At 45.1% G+C, this 24,083-nt stretch overlaps 1 protein-coding gene across 10 annotated transcripts in view; it reads right to left on the bottom strand.

Moving 5' to 3' along the window:
* The window catches only part of dpf3 (double PHD fingers 3), a 149,988-nt gene that overhangs the window by 77,000 nt on the left and 48,905 nt on the right, over positions 1-24,083 (bottom strand). For all 10 annotated transcript variants that reach the window (XR_012098301.1, XR_012098302.1, XR_012098303.1 and 7 more), the window contains exons 2-3: positions 13,394-13,554; positions 7,670-7,777 (exon numbers count right to left, since the gene is read on the bottom strand). Coding sequence is in view for 6 of the 10 variants with exons in the window: in XM_073040422.1 (XP_072896523.1) it covers positions 7,670-7,777; positions 13,394-13,554 (269 nt within the window). In the remaining 4 variants the exon portion in view is untranslated. The remainder of the gene's footprint in view (positions 1-7,669; positions 7,778-13,393; positions 13,555-24,083) is intronic.

Below are 24,083 nucleotides of genomic sequence, written 5' to 3'. Positions count from 1 at the left end.
GTATGTCATTTAAACAGCGTTCCAAAGAGATACGATTCAGGTTAGTGAGTTGTGTGTATGCTACGGTGGTGCCAGAGTCGTGGTGACACTTGCAGGCTGCCCGGCATGATCCTCACTGATCTAATCTGATGCAAAAGATGCATTTCAATGCACCGACAACAAAGAAAGCTGGCCCTTCCACCAAATACTGCCAGCATTGTCTGTGTTTGGTTGCTGGCTGTCAGCAGCAGTGACAATAAACCTCAGTCAGAAATAATCACTGATATTAAACAATTTTATCAGTGACAATAAATCTGATTCTGAACAACTTCATCACAACAGAAACAATATCCAAGAGGGGACAACTGGCAATGGCTAAATTACTAAGCCAGTACGAACAATCTCTAATCCAGAGATCAGAGCTCAATTACCACCTAGGCAGCTGGGAAATAAATAATTCTGGAATTATTAAATTGGTCTGGAGAATAGGAAGAAAAAATTTTCTATATTTACCCAGACCCACCAACAAGGTCGACCCTTAACTATCTCCGCATCTGAGGGGTAGTCAGCGATGGACAATAGACACCAGCAATAAACAGAACAAGTTGGCAGGAGCCCATTCAGGTGACCAAGACCCAATTCATTTGGTGTAAGGAGCACCAATGACAGATCAGATCAGAGTTTGGGGGTACAGTGGGGGGGGGGGGGACCATTACAACACCAACACTTAAACGGTGACAACTCCTGGTGTGCCTACTTTGACAAACTCTGCTGACAGGGCTTATTGTTGGCCACACTTGGAATTGGATGTAGAAATATGTTCACCATAGTTGTGCCGTTTAAAGGAGTTGATCTGTCCCATTACATCAACAAAGGTAATGATAGTGCAGATATTTGGAGTCCATTCAGGTGACCAGACCCAAAAAACAGTTTCTTCCCCACTGCTGTCAGACTTCTGTACAAATCAGCCTTTTCACACCCCCTTTCCACTGGTGCTGCCGGAATCTCAAATCTTTAATTCTACCTCTTCCATTATTGCCACTTCAGCATTTCTTTTTTCTCTGTTTTAGATTGCAACTACAATCAGTGCACCAACATTTGGGTGGTTTACATGTTACTGTTTACTTGCTGAGAGTCACAGGAGCAAAGTAATCCATTTAACCCTGGTCTATATGACACTCTAAATCAAATTCCAGTGCCTTACAACATTGTCATCGTGAAACAAGTTCTAGGCACTCAAACAAGCCTCTGCAAAAGTGACTGGGCAAGGTTGTGAAAAACAAGGGAAATGACTGATAGTCAAACTGTGCTCTGAAGTTTTACTCTGCAGTGTAGAATAATATTTCCAGTTACTAAGGCATAACATTCGTCAGGTTGCAGATTAGTAAGCTCTTCTCTTAATACATAAAAATACCTGAAATGCATTTCCTTAACTAACAGCTTTGGATTCCTCAGTGAAAAAGGGTCTAGGGATTCTGAAGGTCACCATAAAATCACCTACCTTTGTTGTGCACAAGAGGCCCTATGGACAGGAACTGGAAGACCAGAAACCAGCAAATATCTGCACTATCAAAGACATTGTTCTAGTCGAATGCCATTGTTGACGTAACAGGGGACAGATCAACTCCTTTAAACGGCACAACCATGGCGAATGTATTTCTACATCCAATTCCAGTTGTGGCCTGTCAGCAGAGTTTGTCAAAGTAGGCACAGCTGGCAATTAGTCTCAAAAAGTGTCAATTTCTTGCAATTTATTCTACAGAACTTCCACATAACAACATCATATTCTAAAAGAAGATTATTAGCCAGTGCAAAATTGAAGTGACTATTTCAAGTTCGTGATGAATTAACTCTGCAGCAGCAGCTACTGTCTGCTTCCACCAAAACAACAGGGGATCCAGGGATGTCAACGTCAGCTCTGTGGCTGGAGGCACGGCAGCGAGCAGTAATGTGCCCACACCAATTACTGCTCTTGGGCTAGTTCTAAAATTATGCTGATCCATGATGGCTCTGGCTGTTTAAATAGGCTGCCTGGAGAGGTACTAGCATAAACTAAAAGGCCGTGTACGATCAGACGTGGAGAAGAGGGGTAGCTTCGCATCATTTGAAACACTCGAGTTCCTCAGGGATCCTGACAGGGTGGATGTGGAAGAATTTAGAAGTCGAGTTCACTGTTTACAAAATAAAAGGTCGCAGATTTGAGACAAAGAAGAGGCGGATTTTCCCCTCAGAGGACTGTCAGTCTTTAGAATTTTGCCTTCACTGAAGGAGTGAGTCATTGAATATTCTGAAGCAGAGGTGGTTAATAAGCAGGGGGTGTGAAAGGTTATCGTGGGTAGACAGGAATGCTACAATCAGATCACTCGTGACCTAATTGAATGCTGTGTGTTGGTGTCTGCTCCTAATTGTACATATTTCCAATGAGAGAACAAAACAAAATGCAGAAACTGCTCAGCAGGCCACAGAGTATCTGTGAAAAGAGAAAAAAGACAATCAGATTGTTGACCTTTCATATTTTTATCCAGGAAAGTACCTTGACTAGGCACATCACGGCCTAGTACAGCAGTTCTAAAAGCTGCAGAGAGTAGTGGGCACAGCCCAGTCTATCACAGGCACAGCCCTCCAGCACTGACAGCAGCTACACTAAGAAAGCGACATCTTTATCTATGATCCCCACTATCCCGGTCATGCTCTCCTCTCACTGTTACCATCCAGGAGAAGGTGCAGAAGCCTGAAGCCCCACGCCAACAGGTTCAGGGGCAGCTACTTTGCTGCACCCTGCAGGTTCTGGAATGGACCCGCACAATCCTACCCTACCTCAGCAACGGAACACACAGCCACCTCTTCACTACATTGGGCTTGTCTCTGCTTGTGGTTTTGTTTGCAAAGTCTTTCTTCACACCTAATGTATGAATAATTAATATTTTGAGTGTTGTTTGTATCTACATGCCTGCAAGCAAGATTTTCATTGTACCTCACTATACTTGTACCTGACAATAAACTTGACATAACATTCACTGCGACACAGCAACTTTAAAGTTGAGGAAGGAGTAGAAGAACCTAAAGTTTGCAGCAGCAATAGAGCAGATATCCCTTGAAGACATAAACAAAGCTAGATAAATGGGACCTAGATAAATTGGGACGTTTGAGAATAGTTTGTTTTTAAAACAGCAGTGGTGGTGGAATTTGGTCTATCAAAGGTACACAAGCGAAACTGGATCGAGTCAAGTGAAATTTATTCCCCAGCTCTTGATCCACAGCCCTTTGTGCCAAGGCTCTTCCAATGTAATAAAGGTAATTTTTAAGCATGAAGGTTTTTTTCCCTTGGTCACCATTTCGTCAACAGGTTCACACTCCACGCCACCACACTTCCCGCTACAAATCCTTTTAGCTTAGATTTCCTCCCCAGTTATTGGCCTGTCAAAAGCAAATGGCTCCAGCCTTCCTTCCTCTCAGTTTTGATTAGTATAGAAATACAAGGTAGTGCATTTTGCTCGGAAGGATGAGAAGTGGCCATATATATTTTTAAAAATGTAATTCAAAAGGGGCAGTGAACCAAACGATCTTGGAGTGTTTGAGCCTCGCTTGTTGACTGTGGCAGGACAGGGAACAGGTTATAAAAGTGATTCTCGTCATCACTATGTGCCTTGTCGTATGACGTGGGCTATTGTGGTCTTTGACCATGATTGTTCTTGGCAGAAATTTCTACAGAAAAGGTTTACCATTGCTTTCTTCTGGGCAGCATCTTTGCAAGTTGGGTGATCCCAGCCATTATCAATACTCTTCAGAGATTGTCTACTTTGCGTCAGTGGTCACATAACCAGGACTTGTGATATGTAGGAGTTACTCATATGACCATCCACCACCTGCTCCCATGGCTTCATGTGACCCTGATCTGGGGTGGGGCAGGGTACTAAGCAGATGCTACACCTTGCCCAAGGGTGACCTGCAAGCTAGCGGAGGGAAGGAGTGCTTACACCTCCTTTGGTAGAGACATATTACCACCACTCTGCCCAAATATGGGATGCCAGGTTTTATAATGAGATGCATTGTGTATAAGGCTATAAAAATGATAAACTTCTACAAAGCCACTGGAATATTGTGTCCATCTGTGGACACCACATTTTGGGGAGATGTGTGACGGTTTTGAAGAGGGTGCAGAGCAGATTAACCAAACTGATTGCAGGAATAAGAGATAGTTATTTGCATGCACTGGAGCTGAACCTGCTCTCCATAGCAGACAGGAGCTTGCAGGCAGATCTGATACAGGTACTTACCATCATGATGACTATCAGATAGAGTAGTTGGAGAGAAGCTGTTCCTATTAGGGAAATGTTAAGAGCTAGGAGACACAATGTTATTTGGTGGGGAAAGAAAATCAAAGCAAGACTTCAGAAAAAACTGTTTTCATGCAACAAGTAGTTGTGATGTGAGATGGACTGTTGGTTGAGTTGTGAAAGCTGTTTCAATTGCTGTGTTCAAAAGAGAGCTGGATAAGTATCAGAATTTACAGAGTCATGGGAGAAAATAAGTGGGACAGGTGGGTCTGTTCTCTCAAAAGAGTCAGCACAGACTCAATTTAATGGGCCGAATGGCTAAAGCATTCTGTAAGTTAAATCTTCCCTCTGACTCCTTTGTTCCAATGAAAATACACTCAACCAGATAGTTCTTCATCACAAATCAAATTTCCACAGTCATAAACAAGAGAAAATCTGCAGATGCTAGAAGTCCAAACAACACACACAAAATGCTGAAGGAACTCTGCAGGCCAGGCAGCATCTATGGAAAAGAGTAAACAGTTGTCGTTTTGGGCTGAGATCTCAACTGTACTTTTACCCAAAGATGCTGCCTGGCCTGCTGAGTTCCTCCATCATTTTGTTATTTCCTCAGAGCCATTCTGATTCTCCTCTACAGTGTGTTTCATATCGACCCTACAGGCAAGACTCTGGTTCTGATTTAACTTCCATTACCTCAGAAAAGCAGTCAACACACCCAAAGACCTCTCCCACCCTTAACATTCTCTCTTCTCCATTTTTCCATTGAACAGAAGATACAAAAGCTTGAGAACACACCACCAGGTTCAAGGACAGCTTCTATCCCACTGTTACAAGGCTCTTGCACGGTCCTTTCCTGTGACAAGGATAACTCTTGGCCTCAGTAAAAATGAACTCTTGATCTTTCATCCAACCTTGTCGTATAACTACATTGTACTTCCCTTGTACCTGTAACATTATATTCTGCACTCTGATAGCGATTTTCCTTCTGTACTACCGCGGCATACTTATGTTTTGAAATTATCTGTCTGGATGGCATGCAAACAATAGCTTTTCAGCACATCTCAGTACACATGAAAACACTAAACCAATTCCCATCTATATACCGCCTCAGCATAACCTCACCGGTCTTATGTTCATGATCGTGAAAGCAACTTATCTCTCTCCATAACCATCTTATTTACCTTCAGAGATTTGTGGTAAAACCCCTCAGTTACACTTCCAACTTCTTTGCATCTCTTTACCCTGTTTGTCTAAGTGCCGTACAGGTGCTCCTCCCAAAGTTATGAACACCCAGCTAATGCACAGCCTGGTCAGACATGTAAACACAGAGGAGACAGGCAGTCTGGTTTCAAAGGCTGCTCTGAGTATCTTCTGCAGTGTGGGAACTGTTAACAGTCATAAGCAGTGTAGGACCTGTACCACATTTCTCTGGAATGAATTTGTCACATTGTGCTTGCCCAAGTAGTCCACTGATATCCTCCTGCAGACTTGAGCGTCCGTCCTCCTTCTCAAGCACACTGCCACTTCCGACATCTGCAAACCTCAAGTCAAAATGATGCGTGTGCACCCGTATAGATACAGATAGAGAAACACGCACACACCTCCAATTAATTGGAATACATCAAGACCAGTACATCTTGGCCCAATTAGCCATAGCTTTTTTTTAAAATTTAGCAATACAATACAAAATAGACCCTTCCAGTCTTTCGAGCCACGCTGCCCCAGCAAACCCGATTAACCCTAACCTAATCACAGGACAATTTACAATGACCAATTAACCTACCCAGCAATTGATTACTGGAAAACCAACCAATTTCAGGCAACCCAAAGGGTGTCTTTCACCAAGCTGATGTCTGTTCTCAGCCAGCTGTTTTACATAAAGCTCCCTACAAACCTTATGTTTTACCCTCTCTAGAATTTGATAGGCGCTGTTGTAACAGCCTGCCAAGGTCATAGTGTCCCACACCAATCACAACATTTCCCATTTTGCCATTCAATGGCTTTATTCTACCTTAACTGATCACAAATCATTCCCCAGCACACCCCACCCCCCCCCCCCCCGCCCCGCAACTTCAACTTCCACACCCAGGGGCACCAGCTTCTTCTCTCTATTCAATCTATCAAAAGCCCTCCATGATTCTGAACAAATCTATCTCCTCTTAAGAAGCAGAAGACAGTTAACTGGGCAAGTATGAGAAAGAACAAGCAGTAAGGCAACAGGGAAATGGACGGAGGAAGGAATGGGACCAATGGGATTGTTCTGATAAGCTAAAGGGCTGCTTTGTGTGATGCTCTGCCCCCAAAGGTATACTTTGGACACACTAGCTAGTATTGCATGATCGTTACATCCTGCAGACAGCCAGGAGCTCCGATCAGGAAAGGCACAGCAATCTGGAAAAAACAGACTAAAGTGTCCAAATAAGAGGGAAGCCTTTTGGGAGAAATTCCTCCACTCAGAGTGGGGTGAATCTTTGGAGTTCTCCTCCCCAGACATTTGGTCATAGAGAGCAGGAAAGGGATCTATAAACATTTTTTTGTGTGTGCCGTACCCTGCCAGAGCCTCGACAACCACGTTTTTTTCCAAGTGGTTGTCTTGAGCGGTCCTCCACAGCACAGCTGTTTTTTTATGAGGTCGAGTTGCGAGCTCGACACTTAAGCCAGCATGGATGGAAAGCGTGACCAGGAGCGGCCTGACTGGGTTCGAACTCGGGAACCTTCGCACCAGAGTCTGGCGCTGATGTCACTGCGCCACCAGCCGGTATATAAATATCTGCACATTGAGAGAAAAAAAATCAAAGAGAAACAGCAGGAATATGGCATTGAGTAGGAGACCTTCAAATCTTGTTAACATAGAACAGCAGAGCACAGGGTCTTTGGTGGCAATATGGTGTCAAACTAAGTGAACTGGTATTAAAAGCCTACTAAGCTAGGCAGTTCAATATACACAAGTCAATTCCCTCAGTTCTCTGTATATTCATGTAACTATCTGAAAACATCTCAAATGTCTCTATCGTATTTGCCTCTACTACCATCCAGCATTGCTATCCACGCACCTGCCACTCTGGTTAAAGTGGTGGGAGCCTAAAAAGTCTCCTTTGAGCTTTTCCCCTTCTCATCTTAATTGTGTGCCCTCTAGTATTAGATATTTCTACCCTGAATCTGCTCTGCCATTATTGGTAGGGATAGCACAGCTCCACTGCAAGTTCTCAAGATCTAACATCAGGTGAAACTACTAACCAAACTACTAACTTACAAATTTACCTGTTCCCCCTGCCCCTTCCTCCTCTGGCAAAGTTAGCTGAACAGCCCATCCCAGTAAGTACACTTTGAAGTATTTCACAGCTCACTTTTGGAGTACGTACAGATAATCTCTACCAGCACCAGACTTGCGTGCTATGGTGAAAGAGACTCACCGAGCTTTATCTCACAAAGTCTCAGCCGGGGGTCCTCAGGAGGATGGAGACGCCTCTTCTTGCGCCAGCAGCGAGCAGGATAAGTGTACAACTGACCAGGAGCCAAGCCTATAAGATACAGTCCCCAAATTAGAGCGGAGTGCCTTTAAGGCAGACCATTACAAACTTATTCCAGATCATGCAAACTTTTCTTTAAGGCTGGGAGATTTCATACTCAGCTGAACAGCTGGAAAGGACATACAAGAGTGACACAGACTTGCAAACACATTAGAGAGACACAGGCCGAGCCCATGGCAACCATCGACCCTGTATTCACTCCCCTACACGCACATCAATCTGCACAGCTCACCCACCAATCCACCCAGAGGAAACCCGTGCAGCTACAGGGAGAACATGGTACAGGTAACCCCAGAGATCGGGACTGAACCTGGGCCTCTGAGAATAAGATACAGGCAACATCAGAGATCGGGACTGAACCTGGGCCTCTGAGAACATGGTACAGGCAACCCCAGAGATCGGGACCGAACCTGGGCCTCTGAGAACATGATACAGGCAACATCAGAGATCGGGACTGAACCTGGGCCTCTGAGAACATGGTACAGGCAACACCAGAGATCGGGACTGAACCTGGGCCTCTGAGAATAAGATACAGGCAACATCAGAGATCGGGACTGAACCTGGGCCTCTGAGAACATGGTACAGGCAACCCCAGAGATCGGGACCGAACCTGGGCCTCTGAGAACATGGTACAGGCAACCCCAGAGATCCGGACTGAACCTGGGCCTCTGAGAACATGGTACAGGTAACATCAGAGATCGGGACTGAACCTGGGCCTCTGAGAACATGGTACAGGCAACACCAGAGATCGGGACTGAACCTGGGCCTCTGAGAATAAGATACAGGCAACATCAGAGATCGGGACTGAACCTGGGCCTCTGAGAACATGGTACAGGCAACCCCAGAGATCGGGACCGAACCTGGGCCTCTGAGAACATGATACAGGCAACATCAGAGATCGGGACAGAACCTGGGCCTCTGAGAACATGGTACAGGCAACACCAGAGATCGGGACTGAACCTGGGCCTCTGAGAATAAGATACAGGCAACCCCAGAGATCCGGACTGAACCTGGGCCTCTGAGAACATGGTACAGGTAACATCAGAGATCGGGACTGAACCTGGGCCTCTGAGAACATGGTACAGGCAACACCAGAGATCGGGACAGAACCTGGGCCTCTGAGAACATGGTACAGGCAACACCAGAGATCGGGACAGAACCTGGGCCTCTGAGAACATGGTACAGGCAACCGCAGAGATCGGGACTGAACCTGGGCCTCTGAGAACATGGTACAGGCAACCCCAGAGATCGGGACTGAACCTGGGCCTCTGAGAACATGGTACAGGCAACACCAGAGATCGGGACTGAACCTGGGCCTCTGAGAACATGGTACAGGCAACCCCAGAGATCGGGACTGAACCTGGGCCTCTGAGAATAAGATACAGGCAACATCCGAGATCGGGACTGAACCTGGGCCTCTGAGAACATGGTACAGGCAACATCAGAGATCGGGACTGAACCTGGGCCTCTGAGAACATGATACAGGCAACATCAGAGATCGGGACTGAACCTGGGCCTCTGAGAACATGATACAGGCAACATCAGAGATCGGGACTGAACCTGGGCCTCTGAGAACATGGTACAGGCAACACCAGAGATCGGGACTGAACCTGGGCCTCTGAGAACATGGTACAGGCAACATCAGAGATCGGGACTGAACCTGGGCCTCTGAGAATAAGATACAGGCAACATCAGAGATCGGGACTGAACCTGGGCCTCTGAGAACATGGTTCAGGCAACACCAGAGATCGGGACTGAACCTGGGCCTCTGAGAACATGGTACAGGCAACATCAGAGATCGGGATTGAACCTCGGCCTCTGAGAACATGGTACAGGAAACCCCAGAGATCGGGACCGAACCTGGGCCTCTGAGAACATGGTACAGGCAACCCCAGAGATCCGGACTGAACCTGGGCCTCTGAGAACATGGTACAGGTAACACCAGAGATCGGGACTGAACCTGGGCCTCTGAGAACATGGTTCAGGCAACACCAGAGATCGGGACTGAACCTGGGCCTCTGAGAACATGGTAAAGGCAACCCCAGAGATTGGGACTGAACCTGGGCCTCTGAGAACATGGTACAGGCAACACCAGAGATCGGGACTGAACCTGGGCCTCTGAGAACATGGTACAGGTAACACCAGAGATCGGGACTGAACCTGGGTCTCTGAGAACATGATACAGGCAACATCAGAGATCGGGACTGAACCTGGGCCTCTGAGAACATGGTATAGGCAACATCAGAGATCGGGACTGAACCTGGGCCTCTGAGAACATGATACAGGCAACATCAGAGATCGGGACTGAACCTGGGCCTCTGAGAACATGGTACAGGCAACATCAGAGATCGGGACTGAACCTGGGCCTCTGAGAATAAGATACAGGCAACATCAGAGATCGGGACTGAACCTGGGCCTCTGAGAACATGATACAGGCAACAACAGAGATCGGGACTGAACCTGGGCCTCTGAGAACATGGTACAGGCAACACCAGAGATCGGGACTGAACCTGGGCCTCTGAGAACATGGTTCAGGCAACACCAGAGATCGGGACTGAACCTCGGCCTCTGAGAACATGGTACAGGCAACATCAGAGATCGGGACCGAACCTGGGCCTCTGAGAACATGGTACAGGCAACCCCAGAGATCCGGACTGAACCTGGGCCTCTGAGAACATGGTACAGGCAACACCAGAGATCGGGACTGAACCTGGGCCTCTGAGAACATGGTATAGGCAACACCAGAGATCGGGACTGAACCTGGGCCTCTGAGAACATGATACAGGCAACATCAGAGATCGGGACTGAACCTGGGCCTCTGAGAACATGATACAGGCAACATCAGAGATCGGGACTGAACCTGGGCTTCTGAGAACATGGTACAGGCAACACCAGAGATCGGGACAGAACCTGGGCCTCTGAGAACATGGTACAGGCAACATCAGAGATCAAGACTGAACCTGGGCCTCTGAGAACATGATACAGGCAACACCAGAGATCGGGACTGAACCTGGGCCTCTGAGAACATGATACAGGCAACACCAGAGATCGGGACTGAACCTGGGCCTCTGAGAACATGATACAGGCAACATCAGAGATCGGGACTGAACCTGGGCCTCTGAGAATATGGTACAGGCAACACCAGAGATCCGGACTGAACCTGGGCCTCTGAGAACATGATACAGGCAACACCAGAGATCGGGACTGAACCTGGGCCTCTGAGAACATGATACAGGCAACACCAGAGATCGGGACTGAACCTGGGCCTCTGAGAATAAGATACAGGCAACATCAGAGATCGGGACTGAACCTGGGCCTCTGAGAACATGGTACAGGCAACACCAGAGATCGGGACTGAACCTGGGCCTCTGAGAACATGATACAGGCAACACCAGAGATCGGGACTGAACCTGGGCCTCTGAGAACATGGTACAGGCAACACCAGAGATCGGGACTGAACCTGGGCCTCTGAGAACATGGTACAGGCAACACCAGAGATCGGGACTGAACCTGGGCCTCTGAGAACATGGTACAGGCAACACCAGAGATCGGGACTGAACCTGGGCCTCTGAGAACATGATACAGGCAACATCAGAGATCGGGACTGAACCTGGGCCTCTGGGAACATGGTACAGGCAACACCAGAGATCGGGACTGAACCTGGGCCTCTGGGAACATGGTACAGGCAACACCAGAGATCGGGACTGAACCTGGGCTTCTGAGAACATGGTACAGGCAACATCAGAGATCGGGACTGAACCTGGGCCTCTGAGAACATGATACAGGCAACACCAGAGATCGGGACAGAACCTGGGCCTCTGAGAACATGGTACAGGCAACACCAGAGATCGGGACTGAACCTGGGCCTCTGAGAACATGGTACAGGCAACATCAGAGATCAGGACTGAACCTCGGCCTCTGAGAACATGGTACAGGAAACCCCAGAGATAGGGACCGAACCTGGGCCTCTGAGAACATGGTACAGGCAACCCCAGAGATCCGGACTGAACCTGGGCCTCTGAGAACATGGTACAGGCAACATCAGAGATCGGGACCGAACCTGGGCCTCTGAGAACATGGTACAGGCAACCCCAGAGATCCGGACTGAACCTGGGCCTCTGAGAACATGGTACAGGTAACACCAGAGATCGGGACTGAACCTGGGCCTCTGAGAACATGGTTCAGGCAACACCAGAGATCGGGACTGAACCTGGGCCTCTGAGAACATGGTATAGGCAACACCAGAGATCGGGACTGAACCTGGGCCTCTGAGAACATGGTACAGGCAACACCAGAGATCGGGACTGAACCTGGGCCTCTGAGAACATGGTACAGGTAACACCAGAGATCGGGACTGAACCTCGGCCTCTGAGAACATGGTACAGGAAACCCCAGAGATCGGGACCGAACCTGGGCCTCTGAGAACATGGTACAGGCAACCCCAGAGATCCGGACTGAACCTGGGCCTCTGAGAACATGGTACAGGTAACACCAGAGATCGGGACTGAACCTGGGCCTCTGAGAACATGGTTCAGGCAACACCAGAGATCGGGACTGAACCTGGGCCTCTGAGAACATGGTTTAGGCAACACCAGAGATCGGGACTGAACCTGGGCCTCTGAGAACATGGTACAGGCAACACCAGAGATCGGGACTGAACCTGGGCCTCTGAGAACATGGTACAGGTAACACCAGAGATCGGGACTGAACCTGGGCCTCTGAGAACATGATACAGGCAACATCAGAGATCGGGACTGAACCTGGGCCTCTGAGAACATGGTATAGGCAACATCAGAGATCGGGACTGAACCTGGGCCTCTGAGAACATGATACAGGCAACATCAGAGATCGGGACTGAACCTGGGCCTCTGAGAACATGGTACAGGCAACATCAGAGATCGGGACTGAACCTGGGCCTCTGAGAATAAGATACAGGCAACATCAGAGATCGGGACTGAACCTGGGTCTCTGAAGTTGGGAGGCAGAACTCTCCTGGATGCACCGCCACACCAGTTTACCCACTGAAGTAGAAATATCACTTCTTCCAAAGAGTTTGTAAGTGCCAGGTCCTCTGACCTACCACCACCCTTGCCAGCTTTAGTCCCCTGAATGTGCCAGAGAAAAGTATTACCAATCTTGTTTCTTCTGTTTAAAACTTGCCCATTTTTCAAACTATCCCAAAGAAAAATGGTTGCCCATTGTGTGGAAATAAATTATTTTTATTTAACAATACAGCGCGAAGTAGGTCTTTCCAGCCCTTCGAGCCATGCTTCCTCGAAAAATCTGATTAACCCTAAACTAATGAAGGGACAAGTTACAATGAACGATTAACGTAGCCATCGTGGCTCTGGACCGTGGGAGGAAACTGGAGTACTCGGGGAAAACCCACGCATTCCACGGGGAGACATAAACACTCCTTACAGACTGCACTGGGGTTGAACTCCAAACTCTAGAACTCCCGAGCTGTAAGAGCATCGCGCCAACTGCTATACTACCGTGGCTCTGTGAACACGGCGAATATCACGAACGGAACGAATGGCTGCATTATGCACTCACCTTCCAGCATACAAACAACACTCCAACTTCCAGTCTGACAAAGAGCATTACCTGAGCCCCTGTGCCTCTTCTCCATCCAGATGTAGCAGTTGTTTTGAGCAACGCCAGTTTGCGAGTCCAGGAATGGGAGACGAACACTGCGCTCTGCACACAGTCGAGCATTGTAGTTACGGCAATGTTCAATGGCTTCCTTGTAGATCTGCTCCCCCAATCTGCAGAAACACGGCAGAATTTCATGCAGTGGAGAACTCTCTCATGCACGTGGAGTTTGACAATTGTATCAAACAAATCATTATGCTATATATAGTCTTGTATGAGACATAAAACATACATTCTGTGTTGTTGGTCCCCATTCGTCCATGATGTTGCTGCAGGCAAGTTTTTCAGCATACCTGTACCTCTCCATATTTGTACAGAAGACAATTAACTCTAGCTGAGACAAGCTAACCAAAAGGAAAGCGGGAAATGAGTTGACTGTGGCAGGGGAAGAAGACACGCCACGGGAAGCATCACATTTTGGTACGGCAATGACTCTGTCTGAGACGTCAAGAAACCACAGAGCATTATGCAGAGTTGCGTCCACACAACAGAAACCAGCCTCTCCTCCATAGACTCTGTCTGCACTTCTCTCTGCCTCTGTAAGGCAGCTAAAATAATCAAAGACCCCACTCACATCAGGGGTTCAATGTTCTCCCCCCTCCCACTGGACAGAAGATACAAAAGCCTGAAAGCATGTACCAGCTAGTTCAAAGACAACTTCCATCCTGCTATTACTAGACGACTGAACATCGGTCAAATGGACTACCTTACAGCACCCTACACTACACTTTCTCTGTTTCTGTAACACTTCTGTTATTGCTTCACCTTGTACTACCTCAGTGTGATAGAATGATCTGTATGGGTAGCATCAAGACCAATTTTTTCACTCTACCAGTGACATGAATTTAACTTATCAGTTTACTGGTACGTGAGCACTGAGAGATCTTCAATATTGACAAACTGCTGTTCTCATGTAATTTATGATGGCTTTTCTCAATCAGTAATAGTTCAACTGTCGGGAGATTGCTGTGTCTCGAACCACACTCCAGGATAAATAATAACATCTGAATGAACACTCCAGTGTATGCAAGGGCAACGTGTTATCAGTCCAACAGAACCTCATGATGGTTACAGCCTTTGACGCAATCCTCAAGCTTTGCTCAAATTGTTATGCGTTTTTATCCATCAAAAACAGAGTTCCAACTCTACAATAAAACAAATTGTTGTGCGGTTTCAGCCGTCTGAGACCGCTACCTAAACATCTGAGACAGAAAATTGCTCTCACAGAATTTTTGCTGCAATTTTTATTTTATTTCATTTTCAGCTTCCATCTCTTGATATGGCTTTGTGTCATGGGAAAAAATCACAAGATTCTGCACTATAATTCAGACAAAAAAGTCGTTGTATAAAGAAAGAGGAGGAAACCCTCAAGTAACCTTCTGGCCATTATTCTTCAACATACAAGGTCCACGTTACTTCTTAGAGCAGAGATCCCTACAAGAGGTCTGTGGACCCCAAGATGGGAACCTCTGGTTTAGAGAAAAGAAACAAAATCAAGATTACATGGAGTCAGTATTCTTACAGCTGAACCTCAAGTTACCTCAAGAAGAGAATGAGGTTGTACTCACAGACTCCAGATTTCAAATTCAACGAAGGGTATCATTACAAAAGTTTTAAAATTAGGCATGATGTATTCATGGGAATCTCCACGCATAAAATCTGTACAATAGATGATTTGGAAGGATAGGCAGAAGGTGCAGAAATATCAAAATATAAAACCAGAAGGGAACACAAGACACCACAGATGCTGGAATCAAAAGCAAAAACTGATCTGCTGGAGGGACTCAATAGATTAGGCGGAATCCATGGAAGGAAGTGGACAGGCGGTGTATTCGATTGAGACACTTCGTCTGGGCTTAGATATAGGGTCTTGATGTCCTGAAACACTGACCGTGCTCTTTTCCTAGATGCTGCCTGGCCTGCCGAGTTCCTGCAGCGTTTTGTGTGTCGATGCTTGGACTTCCCGCATCTGCACATTTTCTCTTGTCATTTCACTCCACAGATGCTGCCTGAATTCCACCAGCAGCTCGTTTTGTTTCTCTGTTCAGCATGTCAAGCCCATTTGGGTGGATATAAAGAACAAGGGAGAAAAGTTACTCTGCATAGATGCTGCCTGACCAGCTGAGTTCCTTCAGTATTTTGTGTGTGTTGAGAGAAATTATTGATGGAAGATTTCAAACATCAGCTGCACTCCAGGACAGAGAATAAACTATGAAATAACAGAGTCTTGCAAGAAATGTATCACAATAATTGTACGTGACTGTAATTTCCCTGTGGCTGAGACAAATTTACACAGTAGGCATGAGGAAAAATTCCCGTATATTCAGATGAGCCTCTTGGAACAATACATTGCAGAACTAACTAAGAAGAGTCTCGGCCTAAAACATCAACTGTCTATTAATTTCACAAACGCTGCCTGACCTGCTGAGTTCCTCCAGCATTTTGTGTGTGCAACTGAGAAACTTTCCACATAAAAGCTGGACAAGCTTAATGAAGTAGGAGAACTTAAAGATTTCTTAGTAAAAGTCTTATAGGAAACAGTGATCATAACATAATTCAATTTTTTTAAGTGTGAAACTGAAAAAGCCAATATCTTAAATAAAAGGAACTGCAAGAAGTGATTGGATGGCATGTTTGGCTAAAGTGGATAAGAAAAATAGAACAGAAAGGGAAGATCACAAATAAACAATGGCAGACATTAAGAAAATATATAATTTTCAACAAAATTATATTCCACTGAGAAATTAGTACTCCAGAAGTAGAACAGACGATTTGTGACTATGAAAATGGCTGTGGCATTAATGGCTGTGGTATTAACGGCAGGTGGTATTAAGTACTCCACAAGTAGAACAAACCACTTGTGACTAAAGGAGTGGTAGATGGTATTAAAGTGATAGAATATCAAGAAGATTAACTGGTGGGCCAGAAGGAATTTTCAATAACAATGAATAACAAGTTTACTCACGTACTTTATTCTTGTTAGAAACAAAAACAAACCAAACATTTCTACATGTACAGAAATGAGGAAGAATGTCTCCAAGGATGAGACTGGGAGATGAGTGAAGAAAATTAGAAAATGGCAGAGACTTTCAACAAATGTTTTGCAACTGTCTTTACAGCTAAATATTGTAAAGGCAGTCCAATAATAATAAAAGAAATACGTGAGCAAAAGGGATGGAAGAACTTAAAACTATAACGAGAAAGAACATATTAGGTAAAGTCCTCTGAAGACAATGGCCTGTATCCTGGTGTCTTGAAGCTAGCCACAGAGATGATGGATGATACTGTGTTTGGTAACTTCAAAACGTTAAATTAGTTCAAAGGAAGAGATGGGAAATCCAGGAATATGGGTCTAACCTCGTGCTTACTTTAAGCGAGATGTGCACGTATCAGATGGCAGCATCATCAACCTTCGAAAATTTATCAGATTTTGAAAGAGTCCTAATGGACTGAAAATCACTGGAATCTATTAAGGACATTCAAGAATTCATAATTCAGCAGAATCCACAATTTCATAAGAGGAAAATCATGCTTGACAATTTATTAAAGTGCTTCCAGGATGTAGCTGGCAGAGTAGATTAAGAGGAACAGCATATGCAGTATATTTGAATTTCAGGAAGGCATTTTATGAATTCTCAAGGCAAAGATTACTCTAAAAAGAGCTTACAGTTGGGGAAATGGATTGAGGAAAGGCTAAACAGCTGAGAAAAAGGGATATATGGATCATTTTTAGGCTGCAAGCTACAATTGGTTGGAGCAATAGAAAGTATGTTGGAGGAACTCTGTGGAGGGAAATGGACAGTTGAGAACCCTTTATCTGGACTCCAACATCTTGTGTGTTGCTCCAGATTCCAGCATTTGCATTCACTCGGAAGCCACCGTCTCAGCAGTTTGCAATGTACATTCATATTTGCAATGTACATTAATAGCAATGCAAGGGTTACCAAGTTTGCTGATAGTGCAAAGACCAACAGCAAGTTGGGAGGAGGATGAAAAGGGATCGAATGGGCAAAGAAGCAGAACTTGGAGAGATGTGAGATCATCCACTTTGCTAGAGAGAACAGGAAAACATTGTTTAAATGATCAAATAATGCTGTAGTAAGTAGGCGAGTGGTTGCTCTTCTGTACAGAAAGCACAAGGTTTGAATGCAGCACAACAAGCAGTTACGGTCATCAAGTCACAGAAAGACACAAAGGACCCATCTGGCAGTGAATCAGCACTGAAGATTACCCACCAACCCACTTACACTCGTCCCATATCAGTCCTACTTATTGTTAAATTCTCATTAACTCCTCCTCCCTGACTCGATCACTCTCCTACACTTACGGCAACACACCGCAGCCAGTCAATCAACTTACCAACCACAGGTCTTTAGGATGTGGCAGGGCAGAGAACTGGAGCAGCCAGGGGAAACCAATGTGATCACAGAGAGTCACTTCCAGTGGCCTTACAGATCTTAAAATGCTGTCAACTATACTCACATCTGTCTTAAAATGTTTCAAACTTTTCTCCATCACATACACTTCAAAAAGGAATTACACTCTCTCTGAGCAACTGCTTGAATAGGTTCCATGTTGAACTTTGCTCTGTGATGAATAGTCTTGACTAAGTACAAAGTCTTGACTGTGCGTATGTGCCACACAACTATACGCCTAAAGAGTCCCAGGCTGCGCAATTATGAACCAAGACCAATGCATCAATATTTTCCCGTTGCTAAAACTTGCGAGATAAAATATATTATACTCGTCCATTGGACCTGTTGAAAATATACACATCATTCAGCCTCTGCAAAACTGCTCAACTTGCACACGAAACATCATTCTCTCTCAGTTTATGGTGCTACTGAATGAAGCTGTTGCCATTCCATGTGTCCTGCATGGGTCGCATGGGAGCCATTCTAAAGGAGCTCGTTAAATAAACTCTCTTTCCCCACCCACCCCCCCACCATCCGTGTAATTATTTCATAAGTATTCACCAGATGGAAGTTAATATGGAATCTGCTTTATCAAAAGTCTTCCATGATATCAAGCCACAAATAGACAGCCTCTCTGCAACAAATCCCAAAGATTAGGGACAGTGCTAACTTTTGCATCATGTCAGTCAAGCATTTCTGAGAGACTGCATCAGATTCAAGGCCAATACCTTGGAAACAAGGGGCATCCAGTTATCACCTTGCTCTCTACAAAGCCATTAACACACACACACACACACAGAGGTGTTCATAAAAGGTGCAACATCAATATTACAAAGCAAATTCAAAGTTCATGCAAAAAAAGCTCTAAATCTGACATTTAAAATGTACAGAAATGTGGGAAATACTCAGGTCAGGCAGTATCCATGGTATTCAGGGTCCCAAAGCAAATTGCTGAGGTTGCTGGGCACCCTATTATGGTAATTGGCTTATTATTGTCAAGATAAGAGAAAAAACTGTTTTGCATTCTAGCAAGACAAATCACTTTGTACATCCAGGTAGCGTAAAGGGAAAAGCAATTGCAGAATGCAGAGTACAGTGTTATATTTACAGAGAAAGTGAAATGTAGGTTGACAAATAATGTGCAACGGCCAGGACGAGGTAAGTTTATCTTTGACATACAGGATATTTATTCAAGAATCTTGTAACAGTGGACGTTCGGCACGGACTAGAAGGGCCAAGATGGCCTGTTTCCGTGCTGTGATTGCTATATGAATAGAAACCAATTTGAGCAGTGGTACATGTTTTTAAACTTCTGTATTTTCTGTCTGATGCAAGAGGGGAGAAGGGAGAGTGTCTAGGTTGGAAAGCGTCTTTCATTATGTTGGCTGCTTTCCCAAGGCAGAAGGAGGTGCAAGACAGAGTTGATGGAGGGGAGGTGTGTCTTTGTGATGGAAAGTCCACAATTATCTTACAATTTATTGCAGTCATGGTCAGGTTAGAACAAGCTTTTAGAGTCCAGATTTTTTTATCTGAATGTACAAATTTGTATTTACTGTTAACCGGCACACTTGCCAGATGTCCTGCTGAAGGGTTTTGGCCCAAAACATGGACTGTACTTTCTTCCACAGATGCTGCCCGGCCTGCTGAGTTCCAGCATTTTGTGTGTGGCACTTGCCAGAATCTGGGCAACAGGAGAAGAAAGGGAAAGTTCTAGCTCTTGATTCAGCAGGAAGACAGCACGAGATTGCTTCACCCTCAGAGAACAATCGTTTCCCTGACAAAGCAGCTGTGCCCACTTGCCACAGGATAGTGATTGATTCGGGGCTAAAGGGCCATGTGACCTTTGTACCTCACATGTCACATCCCACAGCTGTGCCTAACTATCATCGTGACATTCAATGGAATTAATGTTGCCAATTCTATGACTAACACATTGTGGGTCACTACTGATCAAAACTTTAACGAGACTTTCTATGTAATTACCCAGCTATCTTGAGCAAATACCACCCAACTTCCCGGACCTCATCACCACCTTCAAAGCTCATATCTGAACTGTGCATACTGTATACATCCTACCCTTAATTGACTCACCAAAATACCTAACACCTTGCATTTCATTAACCCAACTTTCCATCCAATCTAGATCTTGCTGTAGCCTTGGACAACCTTCCCCACCAGCCAGAACACCACCAAGTTTTCCACTAATCATTCCCCAACCTATCCAAGTTATTTATTTACATCACACTAAGTACAAGGATCCCGGCAGCAATCCCAGCGGGACACCACTGGTCTCTGATCTGGAATTAGAAATGCATTGCTCCATCTGTCTCAGCTTCCCATCACTAAACCAAGGTGGTTCACCTTGGATTTCATGTTCCTTAACCTTCTGGATCAGGCTACCATGCAGGACTTGTCAAATGCCTTTCTAAAGCCCGTATGTAATGTCTACCACCCTGCCTTCATCGATCTACTTAATTTCCTCCTGAAACAATGGAATGAAACTTGAGAGTCAGGATTTTCCCCGCACAAAGCCAGGCTGCTCATCCCTACTCAACCCCTGAGCATAACTTCTATCCTAGAATTTTCTCCAGCCTTCCCCCTACTACTGATGTAAGAATCATTGATCAAGCATTACCTCGGCTATTCCTGCTGCTTTTATTTCTACGTGGCTGCTGAGGTTGAAAAAATCTCCAAAGGTCCCTGTCACCTCCTTCCTTGCTTCCTGCAATAACCTGGATAAATTTCATGAGGCCCTCAGCATTTATCCATTCAACACACCTGCACTTTCTTAATGCTGAAATGCTCCAGACTGTCAGTCCGGCCCTAAACTTACTATCCTCAATGTCCTTCACCCTGACAAGTATTATTCATTTGGGATCATGTTGCAGTCCCCTTTGGTCTCACTCATTCCTGACAGCGCGAATGGTTCTGATATACGCAGCCATACAGCATGAAAACAAGCCTTTTGGTCGAACTTGACCACGAAGTAATGCATCCAACCTATTTCCATCTGCCTACATTCGGCCGTATCCCTCTGAACTTGTTAAACCTTTCCTATTCCAAGTATCATGTGCCTTGGGATTCTCCTTAATCTTACTTACCAAAGACATTTCATGGGCCTTCTTAATTTCTTCATTGTCTTCTACACGCTCATGGATGCCAATTGTCTATAGCTGTCATGTGCTTATTTACATAGAAACATAGAAAATAGGTGCAGGAGTAGACCATTCGGCCCTTCGAGCCTGCACTGCCATTCAGTATGATCATGGCTGATCATCCAACTCAGAACCCTGTACCTGCTTTCTCTCCATACCCCCTGATCCCTTTAGCCACAAGGGCCATATCTAACTTCCTCTTAAATATAGCCAATGAACCAGCCTCAACTGTTTCCTGTGGCAGAGAATTCCACAGATTCACCACTCTCTGTGTGAAGAAGTTTTTCCTCATCTCAGTCCTAAAAGGCTTCCCCTTTATCCTTAAACTATGACCCCTCGTTCTGGACTTCCCCAACTTCGGAAACAATCTTCCTGCATCTAGCCTGTCCAATCCCTTTAGAATTCTATACGTTTCAATAAGATCCCCCCTCAATCTTCTAAATTCCAGTGAGTATAAGCCTAGTCGATCCAGTCTTTCTTCATATGAAAGTCCTGCCATCCCAGGAATCAATATGGTGAACCTTCTCTGTACTCCCTCTATGGCAAATCCCGCTTACATCTGCTTGTCAATACCTTTGTCACCCTATTCATACTATTCTTGCCTTTCACCCTTACCAGAACACGCTGGCCCTGAACTACTGCCAACTCTTTGACAGTACTTCCATTTAACCTTTCATAAAACTATGTTGACTTGGTTTGATTATCTTCAGCTTTCCTAAATGATCAGTTATACCCTCCCCAACAGATCTAGCAAACTTGCCTGCAAGGATATTGGAGCAACATACACAAAATGGAAAAGAGTACAATCAATGTTTTGGCTGGAACCCTTCAGCAGGACTGGAGAAAAAAAGAGATGAGGAGTAGTCGGCTCAACATTGTGGGCCAACTGGCCTGTACTGTGCTGTATTGTTCTTTAGAGTCCTGCTGAAGGGTCTCGGTGTGAAATGACAACGGTACTCTTTACCACAGATGCTGCCTGGCTTGCTGAGTTCCTCCAGCATTTTGTGTGTTGCTTGGATTTCCAGTGTCTGCAGATTTTCTCTTATCCGTGCAAGGATATTTGTCTCCCTTAGGTTCAGGGGTAACCTGTTCTTTTGTACAGATGATCCAGAATGATCCAGAAATCTGAAACCGTGCTCCTTGTACCAATTACTCAGCCATGTATTCATATGCCAAATCATTTTATTATTAACTTCAGTGGTGCATGGCACAAGTAGTAATCTGGAGATTACTACCCTGAAGGTTCCGCTTTTCAGCTTCCCACCTAGCTCCCAAATTCTCTCTTAAGGACTTCCTCGCTCTTCCCACTGGTGCCAGTTTGTACCAAGATTTCTGGCTGCTCACCCTCCCCCTTTAGAGAGCTACTGTATCCTCTATTACCTAAATATGGAGCAGAATTGGGTGCTAACAAGGTGGAGATTCATAACCTATACATAATGTATAGGTATCGACAAAAAACTGTCTTCATCCTTTATATCTGTTTTAAGCTGACATAGAATCAGTCACTGTACATTGATCCTGATTATATTTTTCACTTCAAATCCCAGATCAATCTCTCCCTGGGCAAGTTAAACACAGACAAGAAAATCTGTAGATGCTGGAAATTTGTGCAACACACACAAAATGCTGGAGGAACTCAGCAGGCCAGGCAGCATCCATTGAAAAGGGCACAGTCGACATTTCGGGCCAAAATCGTTCATCAGGACAAAGTCAGACAAAGGTATGCATTCACTCACACACCATATATTGGTCAAAGAGGAAAGCAGCCTGGATTGTTGCTCCCCAATTATAATCAGGGGAATTCAAACTAAACAAAACCAGAACAAGAAAGGTGAAGCAGTGAGAGCTCCCAAAGCCACATGAGCTTCCATGACCATATTTTACTCACTATCAGTAATCCTGACTGTTTGGTTTGAGTCCACCCTTCAACAGTTATTACACAACAACTTGGGTTCCCATTGATGAATGTAGTGAGATAATCACATGTTTGATTGTTCCTTCTATGGATGAAGAGCAAATCCTGATATGCAACAGAACAATTTCTCCTAATATCATGAGGCCTTCAGGCCTGTGTGGCTAACCATAGAGCACTGGGCACCGAGCTTTCTACAACACCTGTATTTCTTAATTGTTGTCTTAACTAGGGTTGTTAAATCCTTGTGCTTCCTGTTTAATCTTGTCAAATTTACTTTGACTGGCATGGGTTTTCTGCATGCAGTAATTATTTAAAGCAGACTCCTGATTAGCACTTATTGTGGGGCCCTTGTTTTGAGAATGATTCATCGTGAGGTGACACTCGGTCGAGTCACCGATATTCTGTTGCAATTCCTCTGTATAAGCTCTTGTTTCCATCTCTACACGGGAGTCTGCCGTCCCTCTGGAAATGGCTTCAGTTGTTGCCAATGCCTTCCATGACACCCGAGACCCCTACCATCACAGAAGTCAGGCATTTAATTCGACGCGTGTGATATCGAAAGCATTAGGATACACCCCCATAGTGGCTACAAAACTGAGATGAACTGGCATGAGAGGAATATGTAGACGCCATAACAGAACTCAATAAGGGAATTAGGAGAGCTGGGGGGGGGGGGGAACAAGGAAAATCATTGGCAAGTAGGAATAATCTATAAAATGCATATCCTTCACCACTTAGTGTCTCCCCTCAGTTTCCTCTGTTCCAAAGAAAGTAACTCCAACCCATCCAATCTTTATTCAATGTTAGTTTTCTACTCCTGGCAACAACAGTGTTAACATCCTCTGCATTCTCTTCAGTGGAATCACACTTTTCTTGAAATATGTTCACCAGAACTGTCCACAACGCTCAAGTCTGAGAGATGTTGTATGTAATATTAGTATAAGATCCCTGTTCTTACTGTATACTCCTCCCCAGCCAGCTGAACAACATTCACTTATACTCGTTTTGAGGTATTATTGTCACGTGCAGAGAGTACTGTATAGTGAAAGCTTTTGTTTACATTCTGTCCATACAGATTACTTCATACAGAAGTACATCAAGGTAATAAAAAGAACAGAATGCAGAGTGTAGAGTTGTAGTTACAGAGAAAGTAATGT

The sequence above is a fragment of the Hemitrygon akajei genome, chromosome 3 (assembly GCF_048418815.1).
Source record: "Hemitrygon akajei chromosome 3, sHemAka1.3, whole genome shotgun sequence".
Lineage (NCBI taxonomy): Eukaryota > Metazoa > Chordata > Chondrichthyes > Myliobatiformes > Dasyatidae > Hemitrygon > Hemitrygon akajei.
The sequence above is the reverse complement of the archived record's forward strand: the minus strand, read 5'-3'. Positions and strand labels throughout refer to the sequence as shown.